The sequence below is a fragment of the Eleginops maclovinus genome, chromosome 7 (genome assembly GCF_036324505.1).
Source record: "Eleginops maclovinus isolate JMC-PN-2008 ecotype Puerto Natales chromosome 7, JC_Emac_rtc_rv5, whole genome shotgun sequence".
Classification (NCBI taxonomy): Eukaryota; Metazoa; Chordata; class Actinopteri; order Perciformes; family Eleginopidae; genus Eleginops; species Eleginops maclovinus.
The window spans coordinates 12,520,450-12,539,013 of NC_086355.1; the positions used below are offsets into that span (position 1 = coordinate 12,520,450).

Sequence of the window (18,564 nt, forward strand, 5' to 3'; positions counted from 1 at the left end):
AGACGGTGAAGAAAACTCCGAAGTGTAGCAACACAGGACATCAAGATGACTAGAGAGTTTTGAGCAGGGGGACGGAGGGAAGAACTTTTCTTTATCCTAGCGACGCGGATGGAAATCATTTGGGAATACAGCTTCCTCTCCTCCTCTACCGTGGTACCCTGAACTCAGACTACAAAGGGACGTGAGCTTTGGGCACTGAGTAATAATGGATACATTCTTTATAGAGGTGAGAAACGGCTTCCTCCTTACAGAAACATTGTTTTTGTGTTTGCTCTCTACTTTTAACGTGACTTTTGTGATTATTTTGAGCACTCGAAGGTCTTTGTTTTGTTTTTGTGTTGTGCGAGCGACTGCCCATGGCTTGCTATGAGACTCGATTGAGTTTACGCGTCCGTAAACTGTTGGTTTAGTCATCATCACTATAAAGCACCCTTTGTATAGCATTTATTCTGCTGGGTTTCTTGTCTTTGTAATGCTTTCATCTACATTTATATACCAGACTTTAGCGCTGGGCTGGTGTACAGGATGCAGCTGTAATGGGAACTGTAACTTCCCAACACGCCTGTTACAGTATTTCTCTGCATGACTTTGTAATCTCTTCTTTAATTCTGCTCAGATAATCTAATTATGGAAATACAAAGACAACCCGGACTCATGTGACAGCCTCTTTGTCATTCTTTCTTCCCTCTTTTGTAGCTTTATGTTTTAATAGAGAAACCAGTGCCAGTAAAAAAAAAAGAGTGTTTGCCCTGTGGATGTGTCATCTGCTATTCAGCCCAGACACACACACACACTCTCTCTCACCCACACACACACAGACAGACGTAGAGGCTATACAGAGACTGGCTATAGGTCTGCTTTGTCATACTCATCTGACTAAGAGGAGGGCACACACACTCACAGAAAAAAGATACAGTGTGTGTTGGTGATGCTAGTCCCTCCACTCACCTCCTGTATCTCTACAACAGCAGTATTTAGCCTCAGATGGTGAGATGATCTGTGACTCGGTGTAGGTGTGGTGTGGTGTGTCTCAGAGGTGACTCCTTGATTATGCTTTTTCCACCGGATACTATCTTGCCTTAAATGGATAATATCAGGCTGATAGAGGATGTCATTCATCCTTTGACACACCATTGATATCTGTTTGACAAAAAGCTACATTAAAACTTGAATAATTTCACTTTTTTAAATGAAAAATTGATGTTACCAATCTGATACTATTTAAACAAGAATTGATTAATCCCAGAGAATAACTAATCCTTAAAAAATAGATGGAGAAATTCCTGATTCCATGTCCTTTTGTGGTTTGAGTTATTCAGGTTTCATTCAAACTTTCTTTACAAAATAGGATCGTCTGACTTATGTCAGCAGTGAAATAGGAGTATATGTGGTGGTTGTTTCACATTTTGTTGGAAAACGGCAATAAAGTAAATGAACTGTCCTGGTTTTCTAAAAGACTTAAGGGCTAAGGAACCAGATTCCTGAATGTATCAGTGAGACCAGTGTGGATTTAATTAAGCAGGAATTTGGAAAGTGAAATAAGACGAGGATTAAACTCAACTCAGGATAAATCTTAGACGCGATTTGTTTCTGTGCATCGAACGAATCAATCAGTTTGAGAGCTAACATGATGTAGATGTCAACACGCAAAGATGTCTTTTAAGACCTTTGTATATACTATATACTCTGCCACTTGATCTGAGAAATTACAGAGTTTTTTTTGTAGATTAATTCAAATGAACGCTATCAGTTTGTGTTGTTCTGATCTTATCTAGTGTCTAGAGTCAATGCCCTGCACATCACTGTTAGTGAAGATGATGACGGGGTTAGAAAGTAAGGAGTGGCTCAGGGTCACCGTAAAAGCTCATCCTGTCCATCAGCATGGTCTTTTCCTCTCAGGATTTGACCCAACACCATAAAACCCTCAGCGACACTGCCTCCACCCGACGCCCAACCCGTCCTCTTCATGGACATGGCCCACTAAACACACATAATACCCGGAGTGTGTTGGAGATCGTTTTTGTGCCCTCTGACTTCTGCCATGCTGCTGGGCTTGGTCATCAGATACTTTTTTAAATTTCAGGGGTTCCCTTTTTATATTCCCACACTTGTGGCTTTGTATATGTGTGTTTAAACATAGAACCCCTTAAATATGTTATGTCTTCGTGGAGCATCCTGTTGAGAAAGTTGAATCCCAGCTATGTGCATTTCTATATTTGGTAATCAGTTCCTTTATAGCAGCAGCTGCCAGACACTGTAAAGCCACATGAGGACCTTTCCACGCCCGTTAACTCCTTCTCTACATAACACCCTAAATTCCTCCTCTTAAAGATACTCTGACACAGGGGATCCCAGATTCTCAGCCTTGACCCCTGACATTCCCGGTCATGGGCAGCCTGTCATCCATGCATTGTAGAGGTGTAGTGACAAGGCTTTAGGTTTCACACCAACACCTACACCACCGCCCAACACACACACACACACACACACACACACACACACACACACACACACACACACACACACACACACACACACACACACACACACACACACACACACACACACACACACACACACACACAAACACATTTTCCCCATCCTGAAACATCCCTCGCAGCCCTGTGCTGTTTATGTCTGGTCCTTTTGAAGCCGGAGCCGTGGGTCCGCGTGCTCGGTAAGCATTCTGTGTTGAAATGGGTAATGTGAGAAAGGCCAACCGGCTTTGGAGGGTGGACTATTTTTCTACCAAGGGTCTTTTCTGCCCAGTTGTCACTTCCTCCAGCTGCCACTTTAGAGAGCTGAGAATCATCGCTCTTAACTTCCAGCTGATGGAGAAAGGAAGGAAGTTGAGTTAAAGAAGGAGTTAAGGAAGGATAGAAGGTGTAAGCTCAAAAATGGCTAATGATCCTGCATTCCTTTAAATTTCCCCTGTCTTAACCTATAATTAAACTAATTAAATGAGGGGACTTTCAAACAATGCTGTAGACAGTGTTGAAGTTGTGGTGAATTAGCAGCGGTGGCTGTTTGCGAACAAACAGAGGTAGGTATTATTAAGGCAGTGGTTTATGTGTGCGTCAGCAGAACTCCTGTAGCTTTGGTACAGTCTGGAGGTGGTTTAATCCGTCACAAGAACGCTGCGACTAATTACCAACAGGCATTGTCTAACCACACACAAAATTACATAAATAATCCTTGCTGATAATGACATAGATGCCTGATGTCAGGGGAGGCAGTTAGGGTTGGGGAACAACCGCTTAAAATCAAAAATTAGAATTGGTTGAATTTGGATTTTCAAGATGAACATGTCAAAACTTTTATTATTTGTATTTAGGTCGGATTTAAACTAGAATCAACTGTTTGCTCAAAGTCTGATTCCTGCCTTGTCTCCTCCCTTGCTTGTGTTTGCATTTCTTGTGTCTGTATCAGTAACCTGACCTCGGTCTATGGGGAGCTCAGTGCTGTGATAACCTCCCGCTGACACCATGCTGTTGATTTTAGCTTAAACCTGCTACATCACCAAGCTTTTCAGACAAAGCCGCGTGGGGTATTTGTGTTGATAAGAGGAAAAAGAACATCCTCATCTTTCCACAGTTTGTTCACAAATAATGTGCTTGTGAAAATGAGAAACAAGCCCTTTAATTCCTATTCCTTTCATAGCTGTCCTTCTCTGACATCCAGCGTGATCCTGGTTTGCATACCCCATTAGTTTCTCTCCTCCAGTCTCTTAAAGAAAAAAAGTCAACGTTATGTTAACAAGATTCTGCTCATAAAACATACTCAACGATCAATCTACTCTCCAACACCCATCCTTCCTGCCCCCCCTCTGTGTGTGTGTGTGTGTGTGTGTGTGTGTGTGTGTGTGTGTGTGTGTGTGTGTGTGTGTGTGTGTGTGTGTGTGTGTGTGTGTGTGTGTGTGTGTGTGTGTGTCAGGGCTGTCCTGGGTGTGTCATTTTCTGAAATATAAATCACCTCTGGACACTTGGTAAATCACACATCTTTTGTCATTGCAACAAGGCTATGATGAAAGAGAACATCCTCAACCATTGTCTGCTTTATCTGTAAATTTAAGCAAAAGATAAGGCACATTTTGTAGAGGCATACAGAGTAAGGTCACCCTGGACTTGATGGTTTCACAAATTTGCCTTGTTCAGTATAAGAACAAGAGGTAGATGTAAGAGTACAAGTGGCATATTTCTTCGAGGACAGTGCTATTTATTCTTTACATTTGGGGAAGCATGCATATTGGCCTTCTTTTCTGAAAATAGTAGTCCAATACTATTTCCATGTCTGGTAAATGTGTAGCTTATCTTAAGACGAAAACTAGAAAAAAGAGGAAACAGCTAGCATGGCTGTGTCGGTACATAATCAACCTACAAACAGCTTCAAAGCGCAGTAAATAAAGCATTTATTTTCTGTTCATCCTCTTAGGCTGCTGATGATTGCCTTAAATATAGCACACAGTGCATACAAAGAGTTGTCTGTATTTTCATTTCTCTTTTGGCAAAAAAGCAAACAAGCCCATTTAAAAAAAAAGATTCTTTTCACAAGTCAACTTTCTATTGAAATAGTACTTTTCAGACGATACTGTCACTGATTTCTGTGTCATCTCAAAGATCTCTGAATGATTTAGCTGTCATATTAAGTGTGTGGCCAATGTCTGTGAATCCTATCTGTTCCTCATGTCTCTTTAAGATTTAATATTTATAATGCTCCTCTACATCTCCAGCAGATGAATCTGGATTCTAAACTGCACAAACATCAATTACTTTTCATACCAGATTACCGTGCAGTCTATTTGTGCTGGCAATATTGTTACGTAAAGAAAATCAAAGTTAGTCTTCATCACTGCTCACCCATCCCTCACACGGTATTAATAAATAGACGTCCGTTGGCCTTGACCTTGGCTGCCCTACCTGACAGACACAGTGAACTGGTAATGAGTGCCGCTTAAATCCTCTCAGTTCAGAGGTTGTCGGGCAGCTTAATAACAGCCAACCTGTGATTACTGCTCCCAGGCCAGATGTTGACTTTCCCTTTTTAGCCCCCTATGATTACTGCACACAGAGGCAGCCTATTACAGGATGGAGTATGTCTCCATACACTTGCCTCCGTATTACATTTTCCTATGTGTGTAAGTAAAACACATTGCAGAGCCACAGGAGAACATGGCCTAAGGTGAAAAATATTTTACAAACTGTAAAATTGTTGACTACCTCGTAATGAGAGTGTTGCTACGGGTGTAATTTCAGGACTAATTGAAGGAGGAACACCCCGCCGGGCCTAAACACACATCCCACAGTTCATGAGCCTAGCCATGGCCTGGGGAGTCTAACTGGCACCTTGGTGCTGAAAAGACGCAAACAACACAGCATGGCACAATCCACAGTCATGACCTGTTAGCTTTCCCATCCAATCCCAGTCTGTTTAATATGACATAAGTTTGTGGTTTGGCCCGAGGTTGTTTGCAGGATCGTATACTGAGACACTGACAGTCGCATGTGGTGAAATGTTCTGTGTTTTTCAAGACGTTACGTATGATTATTTCTCACACTTGAACCCGACCTTCATTCTCTGGCCCAGTATAAAATTACTTCCAGATTTCCCAGCATGGCAGAGGAGGTGGAAGTTAATCTTTGTTTATCCACTCCTGGACTGAAGCACTTGAACAATGAAATGCTGCACAACCTCATGCATATCTCCAATGTGTCCTATCGATTTGGACAGCTACGTCATGCTGACCACCAATGCTCCCTCCCTCCTCCCCAGTATAATAATTTGAGAGCTTTAAATGTCCTGTATGTGCTTGTGCAGCAAATCTATGGAGTATTGAAAATAGTTGCATAATCATCATTATCGAATAATCTGCCTACTCTGCCTTCTGCAGGGAATTATGCAGGGATTGGATTAATCATTTGGTTTAAAATGCAGAAAAATATGAAAACAAATTTTGAATCAATTACTCAAAGCAACGAGTTTATTCTTACCAATCTGTGTATGTTTGGCCTTTTATTTCCTGAAGTTAATTAATTACAATTGACTTACTTACTTAGTAGTCTACACAAACACAACATGGTAAAAAAAAAAGCCCAGAATACATCCAGTTGTTCAATTTAAAATAATATACAACCAACAAAAGCAAGCACACCCGGTATCTCAGATCTGAGAAAAAGGGGCTTCTGCCATTGGTTCAATCAATCATTTTCATCCACAATAAACACATCTCTAGAAAGATACAATATGTGGGAGACAGGAATGTCCCAGAGAGCCCTAATAATCAATCTGGCACAGTGTGAGGTACGAGCGAAGGTCAAAGGCAATGTAACCGGAGCCATGACGCCTGCACTCAACCTTAACAACCACTTCCCCACTGACCCGGGCCCAGCTGACTGAGTCAAACACAAACATGCTCAGCCTCTGACCATCCTCACTGAGCAGCATTCCTCAAATATCTCTGGGACTCCTGCTGTGTGACTTCAAAACAGTCCTCACATGAGCTCAGAGAGAGGTGAGATGTCAGACAGGAGGAGGAATGCCAGGTGGTTGTGTAGTTATACAGTCATGTAGCCTTGCTCACAATCCAATCAAACAGCCTGTAATCAAATTATTCTTGCCTCTGCGTCCCATCCTGGAACCTATTCTGTGGTAAAAAAAAAGTATCAGCACTCTGAGCGCAGGATCATGCTAATACTTTGATCACTCTAGAATAGTAATGGAAGAAAAATCCTGTCCTCTCCTGATAAGGATGTAAAGCAGGAGTCTGTGGCAGAGTGTCAAGTGCTCCTCTTCTTCTTCCTTCTCTGCTCCTGAAGACATCATTGGTTATGCTAATTCTTAACAATATACTCATTAGCAACATTGCAGATTAGCTACATCAGATGATGAAAGAGGGAGGGGCTTTTTAACCACCAGCAAGACAACGTACAAACACACACCTTTCCAAACGCATGCAATCACACTGTTCTTAACACTATTTGTCGACAAATCTGTAAGTCAATAGAAAAGTTTTATATATTTTATATAATCAATTATTTGTTTAAGTAATAAATGTGTATTTTTTCTTTGAAGAATAGTTGAAATGCTGTTTTCTTCACATTTCCTCTAAAATACGAAGATGTCAATCTTAAACTGTTTAATATCATAATACACTGAATATCTCATCTGAATATCTTCAATAAACATATTTGCTTAACTTGTTAGATAATGGTTGACACTCCATTTAGTATGCTTAAAATTGTGTCTGTGTTGCATGTGTTTGATTCCCATTAACTTAATGACACAGTTGCATTCATAACTTCATCATGCTCAGAGGTTTTGCTTTAACAAAAACAGTCTATGAATATGCAAATGAAGGCTGGGTTAACTGGTGAGGCTGCTGCCTCCGGGCCATCTTTCTTTAAGTCTGTTTATATCTTCCTCAGCAGGGGTTCAGGCAGCTCCTCAGAGTCAAGAACAATTGATGAACTACACCCTTTTTTTCCTCTGAGCACCCCCACCCCCCCACCACCACAGACTGGGGGAAGCCCGGCTCCCTAAGGCACCCCTCCTCCTCCATTAGCTAATTTCTGATCAGCTGCTCCCTCCATCATTAATTCATACGTCTTGCAGCACAGATGTTGAAGGTTGCCTTTAATCATCTGATTTCTCCCCTCAGTCACACAACCTGCCCCGCCCTCACCCCATGCTGGCTGTGGGCACCAGCAGGCAGACGTTACAGTGGCAGCGAGGACACAAAGAAACAAGATAATTTAACAGGGGCACTCAGAAGCCCTCTTGAATGTAATCACTGTATTCTTAATTTATCCTTTATACTGGTTAGTGATTATATACAACATGCTGCCAGACGGGTGCATGACTGAATGCCCGGAAAATTGGTGCGAGGAATATTTCTCAATAACCGCTACTGAAGAGTTCTTGAGAACAGTGCTTAACCCATTATTGGCTCAAAGGAGCTGCTCAAAAGAGTAGGAAAAAGTGACAGATATTAAATATGCACATGATGTGGACGTGCAGCTTTTTTTGAAAGCGTGTGGCCAAATTACCAGACGGACCTTTTCCCTCATTCCCCTCCCAACTGCAGTCGGCCCATTTTTTTAATCTCACTAGCTACTATTTGTCCTCGTTCCACGCAATCAGCATGCAGGGGATTTCATTCAATCCCTAAATTTGGCTTTTCTCCCTTTTGATGGACAAACACAGTAAACTCCTCCTGCATTGTTTCCTGTTTATTTTCGGTCTAAATTCATTCCTGGGACTTTTATTATTGCTCAAATATTTCCAATCCAACCAAAAATATGCTGTCTCTATTGTATCACATAACACTGAATATCTGTAGGTTTTAGTCTAAAAAAGACTTCTCCCAAGAATTTGAGAAACTAGGATGGATATGCTTTCATTTTATATACCAAACGATTGGTTCATTTTGTGCAGCCCTAAAAGCAGAGCAACCATCCTGCTAGTATTCTGGACTGCACATCTGTCCAAGTGAGGTCACAAAGGTTTATTGACTCGGCATTATGGCTCTCCTTTTGTTATGGTAATGCTTGCACCGTCCTGTTGTTTGAGGTGGAAATGAAGCGATAGACCTTTTTCCTACACATATTTTTATTTATTTTTGAACATCTGCAATGAAGTTGTGGACGTCACTCAGAAATGTACTTTATTTTGATCTTACACAAGCACAGAACAAAAACATAAAGAATGAACTCACAAAAGCAAGCACACATGAGAATGACAAGTGAAAGCAGCAACAGCTAGAGTTTCTTTTAGGCTAATACATTCTGGTGTTACGTTTAACTTAGCACAACACATGAGATGCTTTTCAGGAATCAAGCTGAATCAACTTGTCTCTCAGCCAGGCTTCAGTCCTGGCAGGCAGTCAGCCCACACCGCAGCACTGCTGTCCGCTGGGCAATGGTTTACTCACCGCCCCTTAAAACCATTCTATGATCCAAGAAATTGGCTTATCATAACTAACGGTTCATCCGTGTCCAAGTCAGGATGAGTTAATTAGCTTTCTTTTGTTCTGTCTGGTCCGATCATCTGATACTGACTCTAGCCCCGTCAGACAGCAGAGAGAGAGCCGTTGAACCTTGTACTGTGTATGCGCTTAAATATTTTAGGCCCATTCATTAGCAAATCTCTGAGCTGGATGTCATTGTATAATGTACGGAAACTCAAGCCTCAAACTCTGGGATCATTCGGCCCTGGTGGGTTCTGTGTCAGAGATCATGATGGGACATGGACGTGTGGCTGGTCTAGGTGGGTCGGGTTACTTTTTGTCAGCCGGGTTCTGCCTCAGCAGTTCTACACATGCTCAGTGAGATGCAGCAATAAGAATTTGAAATGAGCTGGAGCTGGAAATGTCACAGCAGCAGTACTGCTTTGCTTTTTAATGGAGCTGGTGTAACAATTGGTTACCGGAGGCGTGGGGTGGGGGTTAACCTTTATAATTAAAACTGGTGAAGGCTGTTTTTCATTATAAAATGACAGTACTTTGCAATTATTTCAAGGCGAGCAGTAAACACAATTTCACTGATTAAGTCAGAATGGTTGGTGTTGCGGCAGCAGGTGATCCAAGTTAAGGGAACTTAGCTTGAGCTGATACGCGTGTCCCATTTTGCGTCCCAGCTGGCCTTTGTTTGGGATATTTCCGCCTGGTTAACTTCTGAGCTCTCAGTCAGAGGTGGTTGCCTTTTTCCTGACTTAGTGACAGAGCTCGTGAGGATGGAGGGGTTAAGGGGGAGGAGCTTTGGTGAGACCATCTGTTGCTGAGACAATTCATCTCTACTTTTATACCCTTCACGCAAACACGCTCGCTTACAAAGACACAAACAAGTGGACAAACACTGTTGGCTGTCCTGGAGCCACTGGAGAAAAACACCAATCGTCGTCATCAACTTAAATGTTACTAGCTGATGGTTACCAACATAAATCCCTATGTTGATTTAAGACAGATGTAAATATCCAAATGTTTTCAGGATGTTGTTTTATAATGTGTTCATTGCCCACAGCCAATAGTCTTTATTGCTGAGGGCATGAAAATCTGGAGACGTTTACTAAGAAAAAGCCATAAATGCCTCCTTTTTCTGCTTGTGGTAAGATTAGACATTTAAAACCTTTAAATATAAAAAGGTAAATTGGTAAAGCAAGTCAAATTTGGGATCATTGTTTTGCTTACAATCAGTGGGCAACATCTTAGAGAGGGTAATGGATTCAGAGAACATTGGGCTGCCAGACTTGTTCATAATTTACTGCCTTTTAAGTTGATTAGAGTATTTTGTATCTAATAAATGTTTTTAGAAAAGAAGGTAGTACAGCTTTTAGAGGAGAGGATGATGATGTGGCTGTTTCTGCACAATTAAGATAATAGTAGCTGGTGGGCAGTTCTCCAGAGACCAGGTCACTACACACAGTGCACAGGCACTGATGGAGAAAGCCAAGCCAGAATTGGCATCTTTATTACCCAGCTGGCTGCCTTTTGGTTTAACCATATAGTGTTGACTCATTTAATTAAACAGAAATTATGGGAACTTTTGGGTCTCTGAATTCTTGCACCATTTGCAATGAGCGTGCTGTGTGGTGAGTTTTATCTGTCCGTTTCCATTAAATTGTTACAGAGCTTGTGTTTGTTTATGGGAAAGGAAAACCTCTGAGACTCTGACTCAGCACTGAACCTTTCAAGTCCTGGAAAATTGTGCTTTAATATTTGCGTCACAGAAGATGAAGCAATACCGCGATGTGGTGTAGACACACACAGCATCATGAGCCATTCATGCCATGGCTTGCCCGCTGTTTTACCACCGTGTAACATCTCTTATAATCTTTCTTTTGTTACAACCTACTCCCTGCATGTTTCTTTATATTGTCAGCCCCACTGCTGCGGCACACAGAGCTTCTAGAACAACGAAGAGTACCGGCAACACTGCTGATTTCAAGTCCTTGTGATTTGCAGTTACATAACAGCAACTGATCTTCTTAAATCTATAGAGTAAACACTATTAATCTCCTCACTAGACCTCTGCAATTCACGTGAAGCGGCTTTTCCCTGAATAGGCCATGAATGCCAGGCTTGTACCAGGCAGACACTGGTGTGGAAATCACCAATCACCTCATATTAAAACTGATATAATGTGCAGGCACGTGTTGGAGAATGCCTCTGTTATATTTTCATCCTGATGTTTCTGTTTGTCTGCCTGCGTCTTTTTTCAGACAATGGGAGGCGGGACATTATCAGGTGCCTGCACCCTTCCTCTTTCCCCTCCTGCCTCCCCCCTCCCCTCAGCCTCATCCTAATTTACACGACCCCCTTCATCCCACTCACCGCTCTCCCCCGTGGTTTGAGAGAGCTACATTTAGCTGTGCTCCATTAGCCTACTGGAAGAAAAAAAGAAGTCCTTGATGATGGAAGTAGGTTTACAGACTGGCTGGTCGGACTGAGTGACCCTTTGTTCAAAAAGGAAGCCTGAATCACAAAGTCAGAAAAGAATAGAGACCAATCATCACTGAGCAAGTGAATTTATTGACTGGTAATTCTTTATTGAATCAACTTCCTTTTTGTTTCTGTGATTCATTGCCATTAAAGCAGATTATGTTTCACATAAATATACAGGCTATTAAACAAAAGCATCTTGATCTTTGTTCTGACCCTGGTGGCAACACGTTTGTGCCCCATGGATGAGAGTGTGTACGCACATGTGGCTGCCTGTTGTAAATTGTTAATGAGGATTGATGTCTGAAAGTGGTGACCTTGTATAAGGTTTCCTACTGGAATCCATGCATATTGATCTGTTCAGTTTTATGCTCTGTTGGACACACAACTCTCTTTGCTGCGTGTTTCCTCTGGCCACTTCAATGGTGGTGATGATTAATGGTGTTTACTTTGTCAAAGACAGGCTTTTTACAAGCGAGGGTAACTTACAGGGCACATTCCTTCAAAGTGCTCGTCCTATTTCTGTTTTTTATTTTTTTGTGTTAGTGCTGCTGGAGATTCAAATTGTGAGACTGAACATGTTGCAAAGGATTGTGGGTTGATTAGAACCCAGGCTTCTTTAAGGAAAAGCTTGAGATTTTAAGAAATACACTTTCTGGCTTTCTTGAGAGCCTACAGTTAAGTGATAGGATCGCTCTTGTAACCTAGGATACAATCACAAAATTTATTTTTAGCACTTTTATTTTTATTTATTTTTTACAGTTAAAACAAACAAAAATAGAACAGCTAGGTTAGTTTCATGCTAAGCTATGCTATCAATCTGCTGGTTTCGACTTTACATTCAACAGACAGATATGAGTGGTATCAATCATCTCTTTCCTAAAATGTAAAAGTTTAATTTTACATTTCATTGTTTAAAACTTGACTTAGTCATCGTTTAAGATTTACAATGTTTACTTTTCGAAACCCAGTCGGTTCTATTAATGTATCTCGCACCACTGTAAGGAAATGACAGCCAGTCTGAGCAATCAGCCTCAGATTCCTGTTATTGCTCCTGGTCACTGAGCTGCTAACAAACATGTCTGGGAAGGTCAGTGACTACACATGGCTACACAAACAGAGGACACCAGGCCGTCCAGATCAGCTGTACTGCTGCCGATAATCGCTGTCTGTACCCAGGATCTGAGCTGGGACAACTGGCAAGAAGTGTGCTGCGGTTTCCATGAATTAAATATAGAAAAAAAGGAAGGATGGTAGACAGAAACATTTGTCATGATTGTTTTGCTAAAGTGCCACGAGCTAACTTGGGTCCATTATTTATTTTACGAGATGAAACATCAGTCTTTTTAGCCTCTTTGACAGTTTTAGTGAGTGTGTTTGACTGAGTTGTAGTTTTAGTCTCGGAAACACCATCTGCATGCAGGCCTGACAAACTGCTTTTCTCGACTAAAAGGCAATGACAGTTAAATAAGAGGATAGCTGTGCCAGTTTAGTGTGGTGAGGCAGCATGTGGCAGAGAGTGATGTGCAATGTTGAGAAAAATGTGAAAAAAGAGAAGAAGAGTAATCCCTGCTTTTCTAAAATATCTCTTGTCTCTTCTAACTGAGCAGCTATTACCTCCCTGGTATGTTTATATTACACCTAGAAATGTTTCTTTGGTTTGAACATTGCCTTTCCTAGTCCCTGAAATGTGATTGTAATGCAAAAGTCGAGTTAAACAAATACAGTATAAAAGTAGACAGTTCAGCCTGGCGAAGCTCATTTCTCTGTGGCGTTGACCTCCAGTTTTTGCAGTGAGCCACATCACTGCATTTAGTTTCTATGACTGCAGACGCTGTAGTTCAGTTTGACTGTATTTTTGGTTTATTCCCACGTATACTCTCCTGCAGATGTAAATGCTCACTACAGCACCAAATAAGAATTCATCCGTGGCTGAAATAATCCAAGGCAAATTTATTATTTTAACCTGTTTGATTATAATTCAAAAATGTTTATGACTTACAAATATAAAGAACATATTAATTTACCATTTCGACACATCAGATGAGCCATTGTTTTTTATTAATGAATGAGAAAAATAAACCAAAGACAGGGTAAGGTTTTTAAGTAAGGACAGATGGACTGTTATTGGTATGGTTTTGAAATGTGTTGACAGTAGAACAACAAGAAGATGTTTTGAAAGTCTATATAATATATCTCAAGCATCACTGACACCCTTTGATCAGTATTTAGTGTTTACTCCATGCCCTGAATAATATTATAATGACACTGAAAAGCTTGATTTTCAACACTTCCAGCTAAGAATTATTATGCAGGAGACCATCTTACACAAAATGTTAACTGCACCAATAAATATGAGCCCTGTATCCAGATGCTAATGATGTTTTCTGGCTATTGTGTTGCAGGGGGCCCGTGTCTGGCTGAGGCACAAAGAGCAGCTCCTCCCCTCCACCATCAGCTCTTGTGATGATTCATCTTTGGTCCTCAACACCGACTATGGGAAGGTAAGATGACTTATTTTTGCTGCTGAAGTGTTAGGGCTGCTAAAGAGGCACTTTAAAACATCCCACTCGCATCGACCCAGTGTGCCTGAATTGTAAAGCTATTTTAATTATATAGGACTGTTACCACATGATTTTATAAACCTCTCAAAGCCAAAATAAAAGGCAACACTTACACATTAAGGACACATCAATGCATTTACAGGCTTTAGTGGATGTAGTGTAGATGCAATCGTCTTTCATTTATAATTTACAGGGTTGTACAGTAACTTGGAAGGGGGACGTGAGAAGGTTAATTGTTTGCACACATGTTTCATCCCACGGATCAGCAGTCGGATCAACACCTTTTGTAATAAAGTAAGAATGACAGGAATGGGCTCCTTGTCCAAGTCATTGGCCCGAGCGTATCTGTTTGGCAGTGCATGGTGGTCTTTGTGTCTGGAGGAAATCCTGTCAGAGAGAAAGAGAGACACGGAGTGAGAGAGAAGCATAGAAAAAGGGGGAGGGAGAGGCAGAGGCGGCAATGGACAGTTAAAAAAAAAATTCCCAGTCAAATGTGGAGCATAGGTCAAAAATGAGTATCCGGTACCATTCTTATCTAGCCTTTGTACTGATCCACCCTTATAAGCAGCGTCCTTGATCGTCTTTTAGCACCTGACTGACCAACTGTCCATTCCCAGCCGCAGGTCTTTGTTCAGGTCAGGGCTTCGGGAAGGAACAGGGTAGGGCCCAAGGACTGACTTGGTCTTCAAGATTTCTTCATATAACATCATTTCCGCACCCAGACTCTGTCACACGGCCATCCTTCCAACTACAAGTCATCCCCCCGAAATAATTCTTCAATGGTGTCCATGCCTGTTCACATTCAGAAGGCTGTCAGATGAATGAGAGTATGTAAAGCTGTTGAATTTGTTTTCTTTGTGGAAATGGATTGCATGTGCGCTAAATAGTTTATTGACAGATTATTCCCAACAGTTTTTATAATTGTTTGATTTTCTAAGTAATTTTAATTAAAAAATCGTCAAAACAAGAGATTTAGACATTTAAAGACATCACCTGGGGCTTTGAAAAACTGCATAGAAATGCCTGATTATTTGCTGACATTTTATTCCCCAAACAATTAATCATTCTAGAAAATAATGAGAATATTACGATTGTGAAAGCAAATATTAGTTGCACCCCTTTTTGGTATATGTGATGATGTGTTGTTCCAGCTGAGCCTTGGCTGGGGGTGGTGCGCTGAAGGTACAGAGTTATATACGATGTGTGAGAGGAAACATATGAACTCATCCTGAGCGTATGTGTTTGATGTCTATGTGGTGGGCATTCTTTCAGTCTGAGAGGTCGGCTATGGGCAGTCAAAGGGGCAGGGATGACTCTGACCGATGGAACACCATCTATCACAGCTAGATGATTCACAGGGGAGAAAAATCATACTTTACTTTTTTTACCATTGGGTGTTGCTCTCACCACCCTGAGTAGGATTTAAAGAAATAACATTTGGTTAACATGACATCACTGGGTGTAGGATCGTGGCGCTACAGCTGAGCGGAAGCTGGACTGTATCATATGATCCTCACATGTGATCTCCAGTTTTGTTGGTCATCAAGCCAGACATATGGTCTAAGGCTCTGCCGCAAGAATGAGAGGAATGTGAGACTGAAAAAGACTGTCTCTGACTTCAGGATTGCTGGTTGACCTTATGTCATCCCATGTTCCCGGTTGACAAATCTTCTGAGGGTTGTTTGCATTTCCTTATTTCAGTGGTAGTGTTTATTTGACCCAGCTCCTCTAAAGGGTATTATGTATGTGTGTTTGTTGTCGGTCCTTGTCTGTGTTCTTGTGTGTCTGCACCCGTGTGCAGTATCAAAGGTTGTAATGTAAATTCACCCCAGCAGAATTTTCCCCTTGGGGGAGGTTGGGATTTACCATTGTCCATTGCTCCGGTGCTCAGACTAAGGTGCAGCTCCCTGCCTGAGTGCTCATCTTGCAGACTCAAGAGTGTGTATTAACCCACAGTGCCTCAACCCTAACAGGCTGACCTGGCTGCTGTCACATTAGGCGTCATATCAGCATTCATCACTGTCTCCTCTCCGGTGTGCAGTGTCCCGAGTGGACCAGTAAGATACGGCAGACACCCTGAAGATGAGATAACTGTCTTGTGGTTTTGTGTGTATTTGCATCAATCAGTGTCTGAGAGTGTGTGTTTTGTTGCCAGATGGCACCAGCTGGATTAACAGTGTGTGAGCTATCGCCAGAGGGGACGCACATGTAAAGAAAAGCATGAAGAGGCTTTGTCACCTGAACTAAGTAGCTCCTGCTGGTGATATCATCTGTGCCTCACTGAACAATAAAAGGAGATTGAAATGTGTCATAAATTGGGGTTTAGGCCTAGCATCAGTCTAAGAGGCCTAAATGACATCTTTATGCATCAATTACCTCACACATACATTACATAATATTGCTATAGCTGATATTTTAAACCAGTCATAAATCAAACACTTCTGGATACCCATGTTGGTTGAAGGTCCTAAATCGTTATTTTGTCAGTTTGTTTAAGTATACCACATTAGTTTTATTGCTGAAGATAAAAGATCCCCTCTGCTGAATTGGTTTTGGATGAGATGTTCTATTCATCTTGTGCTCAAAATAATAAAACACAACGAACAAAGTCATTGGTTTACTCTTTGGGGAGATGCTTTGCTTTCAACATTTGGTCTGAAGTTGTCTACGGCCTGTAGCCAAACAGTGTCTGAGGTTTGAAATGGCTCATTGATGGCCCCTCAGTTTTTTCTGGATTATTGGTCAAAGGAGCCATTATATGAGTGTCATGTGTGTTCACGAGTGCGGCTACAGAAATAACATACTCACACAAACATTATTGTGAGTATCTCTGAATATGCTGAACAAATGTTTTTAAGATTTACATTTGCTGTTTTCCATTGTCGGATTTTGGAACAGGATGTAATGAAAAACTCTCTCTGTGTTACTTGTTTCCACAATTTTTCCCTTTAATATTCCTGAATCCATCCTCCCCCCATGTCTCAGGGGTCTGGGAGGGACCCCCCTTCAGCAGATGGATTCACTGTAAGACAGAGAGTAACAGAAAGGAGGCAGAAACAGGCAGTGGTAAACAAGACAGTGTCTGTGTTCACAAGCCTGTGATTTTGAATCTGCCCATGTGTCATTTCTAAAGGCTTGAATATATCTGCCACTAAAAGGCCTCAGAGCCACAGACGCTGACGCCGCCTACATGTGAATATTCAGCAGAGCTGACCGAACAAAGCAGCAGCAGGGTGTGGTTTCAGCTGGGAGGAAACAAAAGGGAACAGCCTTACAGCTGTAACAAAGTTTCACATTCAGATTGTTGCTTTTCTGTCATGTGATTTAGTCTGTACCATTGTGTTGAACCTTTACACTGCAATTTTTGTTTTTCAAAAAGGCAAATTTTCTGTCTAAAGAAATGAACTATAGATAAAAAAGTCAACATTTCAATATTTTTTCGCTGCTCAGTAGTGCTGCAACTATTATTATTATTATGGTTATTATTCAATGCCCTTCACAATCAATAAGTTGCTTGTTTAAATTGATAAACAGTCCATTTTACTACCGCCTAAGACAAAAAACCCAGGACTACAGAAACAGTTTTCATGTTTGCATAAAATATAACTTAAAAATGAATACTAAAATAGTTGCTGATTTTCTATTTATTGCTTAGATTTTTTTTGTTCAAACAGCTTGCTATATTTAAATGTCAGTATATTTAATTTTCAATTTAATCTTGAAATTTCTATGCAACATATATGCTGTATGTCTTAATAATATCATAATAAACCAGCTCTTGGTTTGTATTATGATGATCAAAATGACAACATTTAGGTTAAGTATATTAACTTATCCACCACGTGTTTTTGAGCATACTTTTTTTTTGTTGAGCGGACCGGACGCCAGAGCTAGATGTGGTGGGCTTCTTTTTTAGTCTGTTTTATTAGAGAAGGAAGGAAGTAAGAACTAAATGAAGAAGCAAAAGGAAAAGGAAATGCATGAGTAACATCTGTCTGTCTCGTCAGCCTCAGTTGATCAAAAAGATTTGTCACAAAATGACTCAAAGCAAAACAGCTAAAGTTTCAGATGTGTTGTTTATTTGTCCGGTCTGTGTGTCAACACCAGGCTTCATTTGGACAGAATTGATCTGTAAATTGGACATTTGGACTAATCAATGACAAGTCACATTGTGTTATAAGGGGCATTTGAATATCTCTCATGACATCGCTCAAATCATTAACATTGATGAGGCCTGCATCCACATGTGAAACACTTTGATAATTGTCTGAAACAAAATCCCCTTTTATAAGAGGCAAGTTGTGCTCTAAATAAACGTTATACTTCATGTGTTTTTCATAATTAATTCAGAGCAAATCCATGGATCCAAACTTTGTTTTTGGAAGTGGAAAACCAATAACAGACGATACACTGTGTTACATCACTGTTGGGTAAGTCAGGCTTTTATAAGCAGCGTCACATGGACCTTCACTGCTCTCTAGATCCTGCAAGATACCAGGATGTGTAATATTTATAATAGACTCTAGCATAACATTATTGCACCTTAGGTTATAAATGGAAATATTAAAG

The 18,564-nt window shown here is 40.9% G+C and overlaps 1 protein-coding gene across 1 annotated transcript in view; it reads left to right on the forward strand.

Moving 5' to 3' along the window:
- myo10l3 (myosin X, like 3) overlaps positions 1–18,564 on the forward strand; it is a 50,617-nt gene continuing 32,053 nt past the window's right edge. Inside the window, 2 exon segments of the mRNA XM_063888279.1 lie at positions 1–226; positions 13,837–13,935. Of these exon segments, the coding sequence (XP_063744349.1) occupies positions 206–226; positions 13,837–13,935 (120 nt within the window). The 5' untranslated portion in view covers positions 1–205.